Raw genomic sequence first — 10,795 nt, 5'->3', positions numbered from 1 at the left:
TCACATCATCTCTTTAATACTGTGTAATACAATTTTTTTTCTTTAAAATACAGTCTTTTCTGAGGTAGACAGACCACAACTCCAGAGCATGGGTCAGACAGGAGATAAATATGCCCATGTACAATACATTGCAAAATGAGGTAGAAATGGTTAGTTACACACCTCCTCCCCCAACAAAATCTGGGGGGAGGAAGAAAAGGACCAGGTGGTAAAGTAGGGCACTGGTCCCTCCCAGACCTCCTGCCCCTGGATTCTTTGGTAAACCCTCCCAGCCTCCCCCCGACCCAAAACCTGAAATCTTGAACTCTACTCCCTCCACTGTCACCTAAAGATGTTTTAGCCCTCCTCCCCACCCAATTCCCCTTGAGGTAGGTGAATCTCTATGTCCCCATTGTATAGATGGGCAGACTTGAGACATCTGGGGGATCTAGGGGGGCAAGGGATAACTTTCCCCATGTGCAAAGTGGGGACTGGGCAAATACAATAATGTGAGGGGGGGGGGAGAGAGTATCTGGCAAAAAAGAGGATCCCTGAGTCCCCTGGGAGGGGAGGGAGTGGTTAGTGAGAGATCTATAAACATATCTCTGCCAGACAGCCAAGTCTGCAAATCAGAGGTAAATTCCCTGGAGGCTGGTGTCTGTGGGAAATTTGTAAAATCAGTGCTATCCATCCACTTCTCCAGAACATAGATTCATTCCCTCCCAGTCCTCCACCAAAAAAAAAAGTCTGAGTGGCAACCTACAAATCTCTTCTCTTCCCTGATCCTCCCAAAGTTTTTTTCCTATGTGACATGACTAGTCCTGCAGTTACTAAGGAGCCTGGGGGTAGGGCTAGATTTATAGAGAAGGAAATAAAGGATAGAGGGCAAAAGGGTTAGAAATAAGAGTGAGGGCAGAGACATGGGGAGGAAAGAGGACAGCTGAAATTAAGGAGGGATGATTCCCTCTCCTACACTCACTGGGGCAAGGCCGTGGGCACTGCATCCCCAGGGTCTCACAGACTGTGCCAAGCCTGAAAGAACAGGATTGAGGCAGCTAGATCCTAAGTGGTCCAGAGCTTCTCTTGGCCTAACCCCACCAGGAAGGATCTCAGAGATGGCAAAGCATCCCCTCCAGAGCCCTCAGCTTCATCCTAAAAGCTTCTAACCTAGCCTGGGAACTGGGGGAGCTGAAGGACCTTTACCATGCTTCCTCTTTGCCCTTTAGCTTAGATAATCTAGACCATGTTGCCTCTTCCCTTCCCCCTTTTTCAAGAGCAACTTGGGTAGGCTTAGGTTAATTTTGGGTTGCTTGATGATTGCATCAAGAAAGGCCACTGTTGCAGGCTAGGCCACATCCTTGGGGACCATGGAAATCACTGGCTTCATTTAGAAAGGAGAGGTCCCAGTTAGAGTATCCTTCATCCTGGCACAACGCTCAGGGAATCCAGAGGACCCAGGATGATGAGGGGAGGTCAGGGGGGGTAAGTTTGGGACAGGAATGAAAAGTAATCGAGACTCTGCAGACAGGGAAGGAAGAGAGAAGAGTGTGGCAGAGACAGGCTATCAGGAAATAAATCTGAAATTGGGTGCTAATAACTGTCCCTACTCCTAGTTCCATAGACCAAGGCACAGAAACACCTTCCATCGGTCATAGCCACATGTGGGTTATAGCACAAGAGGCCTGGGCATCTGGATGTGTGGGAAATTCTGAATTTCTGAGATAAAGGCCTTCCCAGTGAGATGGGGGAGAGGGGAAACGACCAGGGAGGAGCTTGGTACAAATAGCCCAAGGCCAACAGGAAGACACCCACCTATGGCACTATCTAACTATTCCCCACCCTGAATCCCCTGTACTTTGAGAGATGGGCAGAATGGGGAAGATCCTTTGGGTTTGCCTCAGTTCTCTGGAGAAGTGTCCATGACAAATCTACTGGGAGTCCCTGGTATCGATGGGAGCAAAGGGAGGGAGGAAGAAATACATTTCACTTCACCTCCCTCCCCTTAGCTCTCTAATTCAGGGCACTCAGATGACGTTTTCCTTATTATTAGAACCAGGACATCAATCCTCTTCCCATTCCAATTCTGGAAAACTCAACTTTCCTGAACCTTCTAAGGTAATGCTGAGAACTATTTGCCCAGGAGTCAGGAGCTCCTACTGGCACTATAGCTGCCTCTCACTTCCCACCAACTGAAAACCAAAAACCTTCCAGGGACATCTCAGCACAAATTTACATCCCAGTGATGGATGGGGTCCTAAATCCCAGCAGACAAGACGCGTGACTTGAGGATCTTCCCTTCCTAGCCTCCATTCGTTAGAGCCCTTTGAAGTCCTGCCAAACCACTGAGAGTTCTTCCTTCTCCCAGCTCCGGAGATGACCAGCACATAGAGCTTTGGAATTGGGATAGGGAAGATCCCAGGATGCATAGTAGGATTTGGGTTTGTTTGTGTTTTTTTCAAATAGCTTTTTCAAAACTCACAACTTTTCTACAGAATCCAGCAGGAGACAGGCAGAGAGATAGGGAGGGGGAGATAGGAGAACATCCAAGATAGAGGGGATTCCGGGCTAGGGAACATCCCCTGCCTTAAATAACCAAATCCAGCAGCTCCCTCCCAAATCTTTGTACTTATGGCCTCAGACCTGGAGAGGAAGCCCCAGAAATACATTCAGCTTCTCTTCCAGAAAGAGCTGGGAGTTGGGAGGAGGGCCAGAGTCAAGAAGTTTTTGATACTAGTCCCATTTCCTAAGCCCTTTTTTGGGAGAAGTTGCTCTCAGCCCCAATAGGGAAGCTAAGGGAGCAGCTTTATTCAAAGACATTCTTTCTGGGGTTTCTTCCTGAGTCATTAAAAAAAAAAAAAAAAAAAAAGACAGAAAACAGCAACTTCTACAAACCTTACAAAAATAATAGGGAGGTCTAGAATATGAAACACACTACTCCCCCCACTCAAAAAAAAAAAATCCCTTGCTTGGGGTATTATTTGGCTTTTTTTCTTTTTTAATTTTTTTTTTTTTTTTTTTTTTTTTGGCTCCCACAGGCTGGAAGGCAGCCCGGGATAGCAGAGTATTGGTCCCAGGAAGGAGACGGAAATAAAGAGTATTGAATTATTTCTCCATTCCTGGGATCTTTAACAACAGACAGAGGCTACAGACCCCTTTGTCTGCTATTCATGAACACTGCTCCGGCTATCTGTTAGGGACAGAAAGTCAGAGATGAATAGATATCGAGAAAAGAAGGAGGAGCTACAGAAAGAGATGGCAGTTAACAAGAGAAAGGGAAATACACGCAGAAAGATGGATGGAACTGGAGAGAGCTAGACAAGAAGAGAAGAGAGAGGCCAGTAAAGATGGAGATGAGATGGGGGAAGAGAGAACAAGACAATCCTCTCCACAAAGAGGGACAGATGGGAAGAAAGGCTCCTGGGACCTGAGGTCACTTAGCCCAGGGCTGGGTAATAAATAGTAGAGACCTGAGTATATCGAGCCTTCCCTGGGTGACCAGGCAGGGCCAAAGCCTCTTCCTCACCGCGGAAGGAAGCAGCTCACACCGATTCCCCTCCCTCCCCTCCCTCCCCACCGCAGACCCCTCCCTGATATCAGTCTGGTTACAGAGACATCCCAAAGTAGTCATCGCTCCCTGCCGAGGGGGTTGGAGGGCATCCCCCCCACCCCTCAGTGTCCTGTGCCATACATCTTGTCCCATTCCACATACAAGTCCAGCTCCTTGGGGGATGCTTGGGGACACACTTTGGCCAAGGCTGCCTCAAAGTCTTTGTAGGAGGGGGCCGGCTGCAGCCCCGGGAGGCCCCCCCCAGCTCCGGCTCTGGCCACGGCCTGCTGGCACAGCTGCACCAGCTCGCCTCCTGAGTATCCCTGGGTGCCCCGCACCAGGGCGGAGAGCTCCCCCTCACTCAGCCCGCAGCCCTGCTGGGCCAGCGACTGCTGGAGGATCTGCCCGCGGGCAGCCGCGTCAGGGAGGGGCACGTAGAACCGGTGAGCAAAGCGCCTCCGGGCAGCCTCGTCCAGTGCCCCCGGGCGGGGCGTGGTGCCCACCACCACTACCCCCTCCCCACCAGAGCCACCGCCCCCGTCCAGGTAGGCCAGGAGCTGGGCCTGCAGGCTTCCAGAAGCGGGGGCCTCATCCTGGGCAGGCAGAAGGGCTTCCAGCTCACTGATCACCAGCACGGCGGGCGGACGGCACCGGGCGGCGAAGAAGGCAGCTTGGAGCAGGCGCCCGCCCTCCCCGGCCCCCTGGGCGGCCAAGGCTGCCCCGCTCAAGCGCAGCAGCATGGAGCCCAGCTGGGTGGAGAGGCAGCGGCCCAGAAGGGACTTTCCTGCACCCCGAGGGCCAAAAAGCAGCAGAGTCCGGGGTGGGCAAGGCCCTCGCGAATACGTGGCCGGCCTCAGCATGGGCCACACCAGCTCCTCTTCCAGGGCGGCCTTGAGGGGGCCCTGTCCCGCGATGTCGGCCCATTGCACCGGGGGGCCGCAGTCCACCATCTTGCTGGTCACTAGTTCCAGAGCCACAGGGTCCACACCCTTGGGAGGCTCCCCGGGGACAGCAAAGCCCCCCCGAGAGGTTGGGACCAGCCCTCGCTCCGCCGACACCCGTTCGGGGAACTTCTCAAAGGACTCTGGGTGTGGGCTGTAAGCTGGAGAGCCCAATCCCTTGAGAGAAGGGGCCCCTCCACCGCCATATTTTCCCGACACCTCCTCCCTGGCCCCTGGCAGCTTCCCTGGGAACCCGTTGCCTTGGCATTCGCCATTGTTTGAAGGAGGGTAGGGGGGGCCGTCAGGGATGGCGGGCTTGGCGGGCTCATAGCCACATTTGTGGTATCGGCCTTCCCCACCTTCGTCAAAGGCCTTGCGCTTCAGTGAAATGCTGGGCTCGCTGCCTGGGGTGGGGGGCTGGAAACTGTAGGCTGCGGGTGTGGGAGGGGCATGGGCTGGTGGGGGCAAAGGGGTGGGTGTTGCCAGGCCCGAGGAAAGGTAAGGGGTGGGGGGTGGGGGGTGGGGGGAGGCCCCCAAATCCAGGCTGAGCTGGGTAGCCCCCTGAGGGGTAGTTGTACAGGGAGCTGGAAGGGCCATAGCCAGGGGGAGGGGGAGGCTGGAGGAGCCCCGCTGAGGGTGGGGGGGGCAGAGCTGCACTTGCTTGCCCACAGTAGCCAGTGGTAAGGTATCCCCCACCATATCCTGGACCATACTCAGGCCCCCCAGATGGGCCCCCACAGGCATTGCCAGTGTATAGAGGCTCAGGAAGATTCCCGGCTAAAACGGGGGATCCTGCCAGGCCCCCCGACCCTGCTCCCACGCCCCCACTGACTGCCTTGGCTCCTGGAAGACCCTCATGGAGGGAGGTAACTGGGTATGGGGGCTCCGTCCCGGGGGTCCCAGGCCAGGAGTCCACCTCTCCTTTGGCCCCGTTGATGGCTCCGAAGGCGGCCTCTGCGTAGCCCCCCAGGGCGGGCCTATCATAGGGAGCACTGAGCACGCCGGAGTACTTCTCGGCGTAGCGCTTGAGGAGATTGGAGGCTGTGAGGGTGGAGATGTCATCATGGGCCCAGGCGTAATGGCAGCGCTGACGGCCTGCAGCGGGCAGCTCCAGCTTGTGGGCCGGCGACGGAGTGGTGGAAGAGACATCCAGGTGCTGGTCCGGCCACTGGTTGAGGGGCTGGGCATGTTCTGGTGTCCAGTGCATCTTCGACAGAGCTGGAAAAACACAAGAAAAGGATCCGTGAAAACCCGACCCAGGTCTTGCCAAGGCTGCCCGGGCCAGTGAGGGCATCAACCAGGCTAGGACAGCTCTCAAGTCCTCCCTTTCAAGCTCAGAGGGTCAGGTTTGTGACCCCAGAGCACAGTTACATCCTAGGGGCTCATCCAGGAGGTGAGGGGTTAATTTATAATCAACCTCAAACCCCTACTGCCTTTTTAGGAGCCCCACTCACTTTTGAGGCTCTTACAAAGTTTGGTTTGGTGTGGTTTTAAGCGATTTTCTATATTATGGCTTAAATCTGGACATCGATCTGAGATCCCACAGATTTTAGGTAGATAGAAAAGGAGTTTCCTGAATGCTTAAAAAGCCCGTGTGTCATCCCTTTTTGGAGAGTCAGCTTGACCAGGCTGATAGGAACCCTGATCACCTGGGTCCCTTTCCACTATAACACACACACATGCATAACAGATACATATTAACATCAGAAGCCAATATGGTAAGCCTGGGGCATCCCTCTAAACAGCATCATACACAAGCACCCAATTTGCTATGAGTCAGTTCCTCCATCCATCCATGTTCCTGCCATTAGGAAGTTGTAAATCACCTCCCGGTTCTGAAACTAGTTTCTTCCTTAAAAAAGAGAGAGAGAGAGAGAGAGAGAGAGGGCTGGACTAGGAAATTCCCAAGATCCCTTCTCGTTTTAAATTCTAGACTATGAACAATGCACAGGTATATATATACACACACACATATATAAAACCCAGAACATTATTTTCAAAGATATAAACACTTATCTATGTCTATATCAAAGCACAAACCACTACCCATGCGCGTGGAAAGAGCAATGGATTTGACATCGGAGGACCTGGGTTCAAAACCATAAGCTAGATGCTTGAAGGTGTGCTCATTTTGGCAACACATATACTAAAATTGAAATGAGACAGAAAAGATGAGCATGAACCCTGAACAAGGATAACAGGCAGATTTGGGAAAGGCGCTGTCCCTTCTAGACAGATGGATGGGTGAATGGATTGAACGGTAGAAAAGCAGACTAGACAGATAGACAAATGGATAGATTAGACAGACATAGATTAAACAGATAGACAGACAGACATATGCAAAGGCAGGCAGGCAAGCAGACAAACAAAAAGATAGATTAGACAGATGGACACACATCAGATGGATCAAATAGATAAACAGACTAGCCAGGCTGCCAAATAGATCAATCAGACAGACAGATTAGTCAAACAGATGTGAGAGAGAGACATACGGACAGAAAGACAGAGAGGCAGAGGGAGACAGAGATAGAGACAGAAGTAGAGAAAGAGAGAGGAAAGATAGAAAAAGAGCCCATCTTTGAGATTCCCCCATGTTTAGAGACCAGGATAGCAATTAGTCAGCAAAGAAGACTGAAAAGGAACAGTCAGAGAGAGAGAGAAGAACCTGGAGAGAATAATGTCAAAAAAACTCAGAGGAGAAAGTAACTAGGAGGAGAAAGAGGGTGGCCAATAGTGTCAAAGGCTGCAGAGAGAGGTCAAGAAGGATGAGGACTGAGAAAAGGCCATTGGATCTGGCAATTAAGAGATCACTAGTAACTTTGGAGAGAGCAGGTTCAGTTGAGTGATGAGGTCAGAGGCCAGATTTGTTGAGAAGTAAATGAGAAGAGAGGAAATGGAGGTGACAAGTGAGAATATCTTTTTCTGGGAGCTCAGCAGAGAAGGGGAGAAGGAATATAGCACAATAGTTTGAGAATCTAGTGAAGATTTTTGTGTTTTGAATGTTTTTTTTTTTTTAATAATAAGGAAGACTTGGGTCATTTGTGGGCACAGGAAAGGAATCAGTACAAAACAGCAACACCAGTAACAACAAAACAACATTGGCTAACATGTATATAGACTTTACAAAGAACTTTAAATATGTTCTCATTTGATATAGGGAAAGATTAAAGTTTAGCAAGAGGAGAAAGATGATAGGGGCGGGGGGAATCCACTAGAGAAGACAGGAGGGGATGGAATCACAAATAGTTGCCTGCTATGTCTTTTTAAAAATCTAGGCTGAGTAATTAATTCCCTCAGTGACCACATCAGTCTCTTTTTTGAAAACTCCCTTTTTTACTCCTCATAGGAATTGTTTCTCATTTAGCCTTCAGAATTTAATTTCTGAGTTTCCCTTTCTACCTGAGTGGATACATGCCCCATAGAATTGGAGAATTCTGCCTCCTCTTTCTCTGAACCCTTACTTTAACTATAAAATAAAAGGTTTGGACTATATTATCTTGCAAGTTTCAAATCCAATGAATTCATTTACAAGCAAGCATAGACTGTGAATCTTGGGTAAGTGATTCCTGACAGTTGGCCCCCTATCCTCAAGGTTTTCTGGTAGGCACAGATCCTTGTATCATACTTCATACTCTCAGATAACAAAAAATGAAGGGAATGAATTGGAATCAAAGTGATTCAAAACAATTCCAATAGACTTGAGATGGAAAACACCATGCCATATCCAGAGACTGAATGTGGATCAAACTATACTATTTTCACTTTTTTGTTGTTGTTGTTGTTTTTTAGTTTTTTTCTTTCTTGTGGTTTTTCCTTTTTTGATCTGATTTTTCTTGTGTAGCATGGCAAATATGGAAATATGTTTATAAGAATTGCACATGTTTAATCTATATAGGATTATTTGTTGTCTCGAGAAGCAGAAAATTTTGGAGCACAAGGTTTTGCAAAGGTGAATGTTGAAAACTATCTTTGCATGTATTTGGAAAAAGTATTAAACAGATACACAACATACCCAATGGTCTTACTCCTTTAAGATACTGCATTAAGATGAAAAGGGGGCTAGAAGAAAATTTGGAACTCAAAATTTCTAAAAAATGAATTTTATGACTACTTATGCATATTCTATATCTACTGCTTGCCTTCTCTATGAGGGTGAAAGCAAATAAAATACTAAATACAAAAAATTTCTAAATCAAATAAAAAAATTTTTAAAAATGTTATATGAAGTAATTACATAAATATTCTGCTTCAATACTTGAAGATACCATATTTAGATACCATATTTTTTGCTTAAACTGTACAATGATAATTCAGGAAAATACCCCTTTCTTAAAGTTGATTTTTTTTTTTTTTACTGTAAAGCATTTGTAATAATGTAAAAATGAGTCTTACCAATGTTCAATAAAAATGATGTCTTGAGGGGCAGCTATATGGCACAATGGAGAGAGCACCAGCCTTGGAGCTAGTGGGACCTGAGTTCAAATCCCATCTCAGATACACTAGCTATGTGACCCTAGGCAAGTCACCTCCTCCCTCCTTTTCCAAAATAATCATATTTTTAAAAATATATAATAACTTAATGGAAAGAGCACTAGATTTACAGTTGAGAGTAGTTCAAATTCTGGCTTAACTACTTAATATTAATCCCTATTTGGGAAGAAGGTCAATGGAGTACTCTAGGAATCTGTGTTTAGTCCTCTGCTATTTATTTTTAGCAATGACTTTCTATTGCCAGATGAGGGAATACCTTAAAAAAAAATTCTTTGTATCTACTACATGTAAAATTCTCTCTAGGTGCCAGAGATTCAAACAGAAAACTAAGTCAGCCTTTGCTCATGGGCAGCTCCCATTCTAATAGGAGACAATACACATGGAACATTTTAGCCGTAAGTCAAATAGCAAACAGGGTGACTTGCCCAGGGTCACACAACTTGTGGTTATCTTAAGCTGGATTTGAACTCAGGTCTTCTTGAAGACTCCTGGTCTAGTGCTCTGTTTACCCCAGGAAATGTGTTCAATGGAGCAAAGATAGTATACTAGTACATCCAGATAAGAGGATAAAAGTGTGGTCTGGGATGTGTAGACATGCAAATATTACAAAGGTAGGGAAGGGCTGGGCTTTCATTTTTGCCTTCTATTTTAAATATACAAACCCTGCCAAACACTCTGGTTACAAATAGCTAACAAAAAAAAAAAGAGATGTCTATAAGGTAAATAAAGCTAATTTTCTGAGTTTTCCACTAAAGCATCTGTTTTAAAGATAAAGTTTTGAATATTTAAAAAATAGTTGAATATTCTCTTCAAGAAAGAAATAAAAGAGGCCATGGGGAAGAGAAAAAAAGTTCTCTAGCTGAACACAAATAAACTTGCTATATGAGACTTAAAGGTTTTAAGTTCCAAGGCTTTTTCTACGTAGTAGGTTATTTTTAAAAACATGATTATTTTGGAAAGGGAGGGAGGAGGTGACTTGCCCTCCTTCCCGGATTGAATGAATGAATGAATGACTTCTTCCTTATTCTATCACAGGAGAGTTTATCCGGAGAGAACTGGCCAATACTAACTTGGTCTTGCCATAGATAATCCCAGCCTGCCCCATTCAAATGTTATACCAACTTTTGGCTTATTTGGAAGACTCAGTGAATATAAACTAGAGACTTGAATCAGAAAAGGTCCCCAGCACTCTCTATGCTATGCAATCCCTTAGCCTCCATGGGCCTATTTGTTCATCTGTCAAATGGGTTCATACTCTTTCCAGCACTTCCTTCCCAACAATGTTATTACAAACATGAGCCACTGTGAAATATCTGATTTAGCGGTCACTTTTCAAATGAGAATACTGAGGTTCAAAGAAATGAAATACCTTGTCCAAAGTCACAGAATGAATTATCACTGAGATTATCCTAAAAATAATCCCAAACCTCTAAAACTCTCTGTTCTAGATCTTATTGCTAAATTTCTAACTTAATAGATGGACTTTCCCTCTCTGTTAACTACTCTCTTAAATTTTGATTTGGGAGGGAAAAAAAAAAAAACAAGTTGTGTGGGAAGAGGGAGTTTTTAACCTAGGGTAAATTTCAGGGGGTCTATGAACTTGGATAGAAAAAAACTTATATTGTTATTTTCAATCACCTCTACTTAAAATTTAGCATTACCTTGAATTATTTAAAAATGATTCTGAGAAAGGTCCCTTGGTTTCACCAGATGGTCAAAGGGGTCCATGACACAGAAAATAAAAACCTCTGACATCGAGAGGAAAAGCTCAAACAGTACATATTAGAAGTTCAAAATTTCATATGCCAGCTGCTTTTTTTCCTAATACTAAAATGTT

General features: G+C 46.6%; 1 protein-coding gene and 1 non-coding gene across 2 annotated transcripts in view; one reads left to right on the top strand and one right to left on the bottom strand.

The window, feature by feature from the left end:
• The window catches only part of FIGNL2 (fidgetin like 2), a 50,060-nt gene continuing 39,265 nt past the window's right edge, over positions 1-10,795 (bottom strand). Inside the window, 2 exon segments of the mRNA XM_051963583.1 lie at positions 1-4,984; positions 4,986-5,685. Coding sequence (XP_051819543.1) covers positions 3,649-4,984; positions 4,986-5,674 — 2,025 coding nt within the window. The 5' untranslated portion in view covers positions 5,675-5,685 and the 3' untranslated portion in view covers positions 1-3,648.
• LOC127539560 (U6 spliceosomal RNA) lies at positions 6,590-6,696 on the top strand. The gene has a single exon (XR_007947987.1). It is a non-coding gene; the product is annotated as a U6 spliceosomal RNA (small nuclear RNA).

This window comes from Antechinus flavipes, chromosome 5, assembly GCF_016432865.1.
Source record: "Antechinus flavipes isolate AdamAnt ecotype Samford, QLD, Australia chromosome 5, AdamAnt_v2, whole genome shotgun sequence".
NCBI lineage: Eukaryota > Metazoa > Chordata > Mammalia > Dasyuromorphia > Dasyuridae > Antechinus > Antechinus flavipes.
This window is presented reverse-complemented; position numbering and strand designations above follow the sequence as displayed.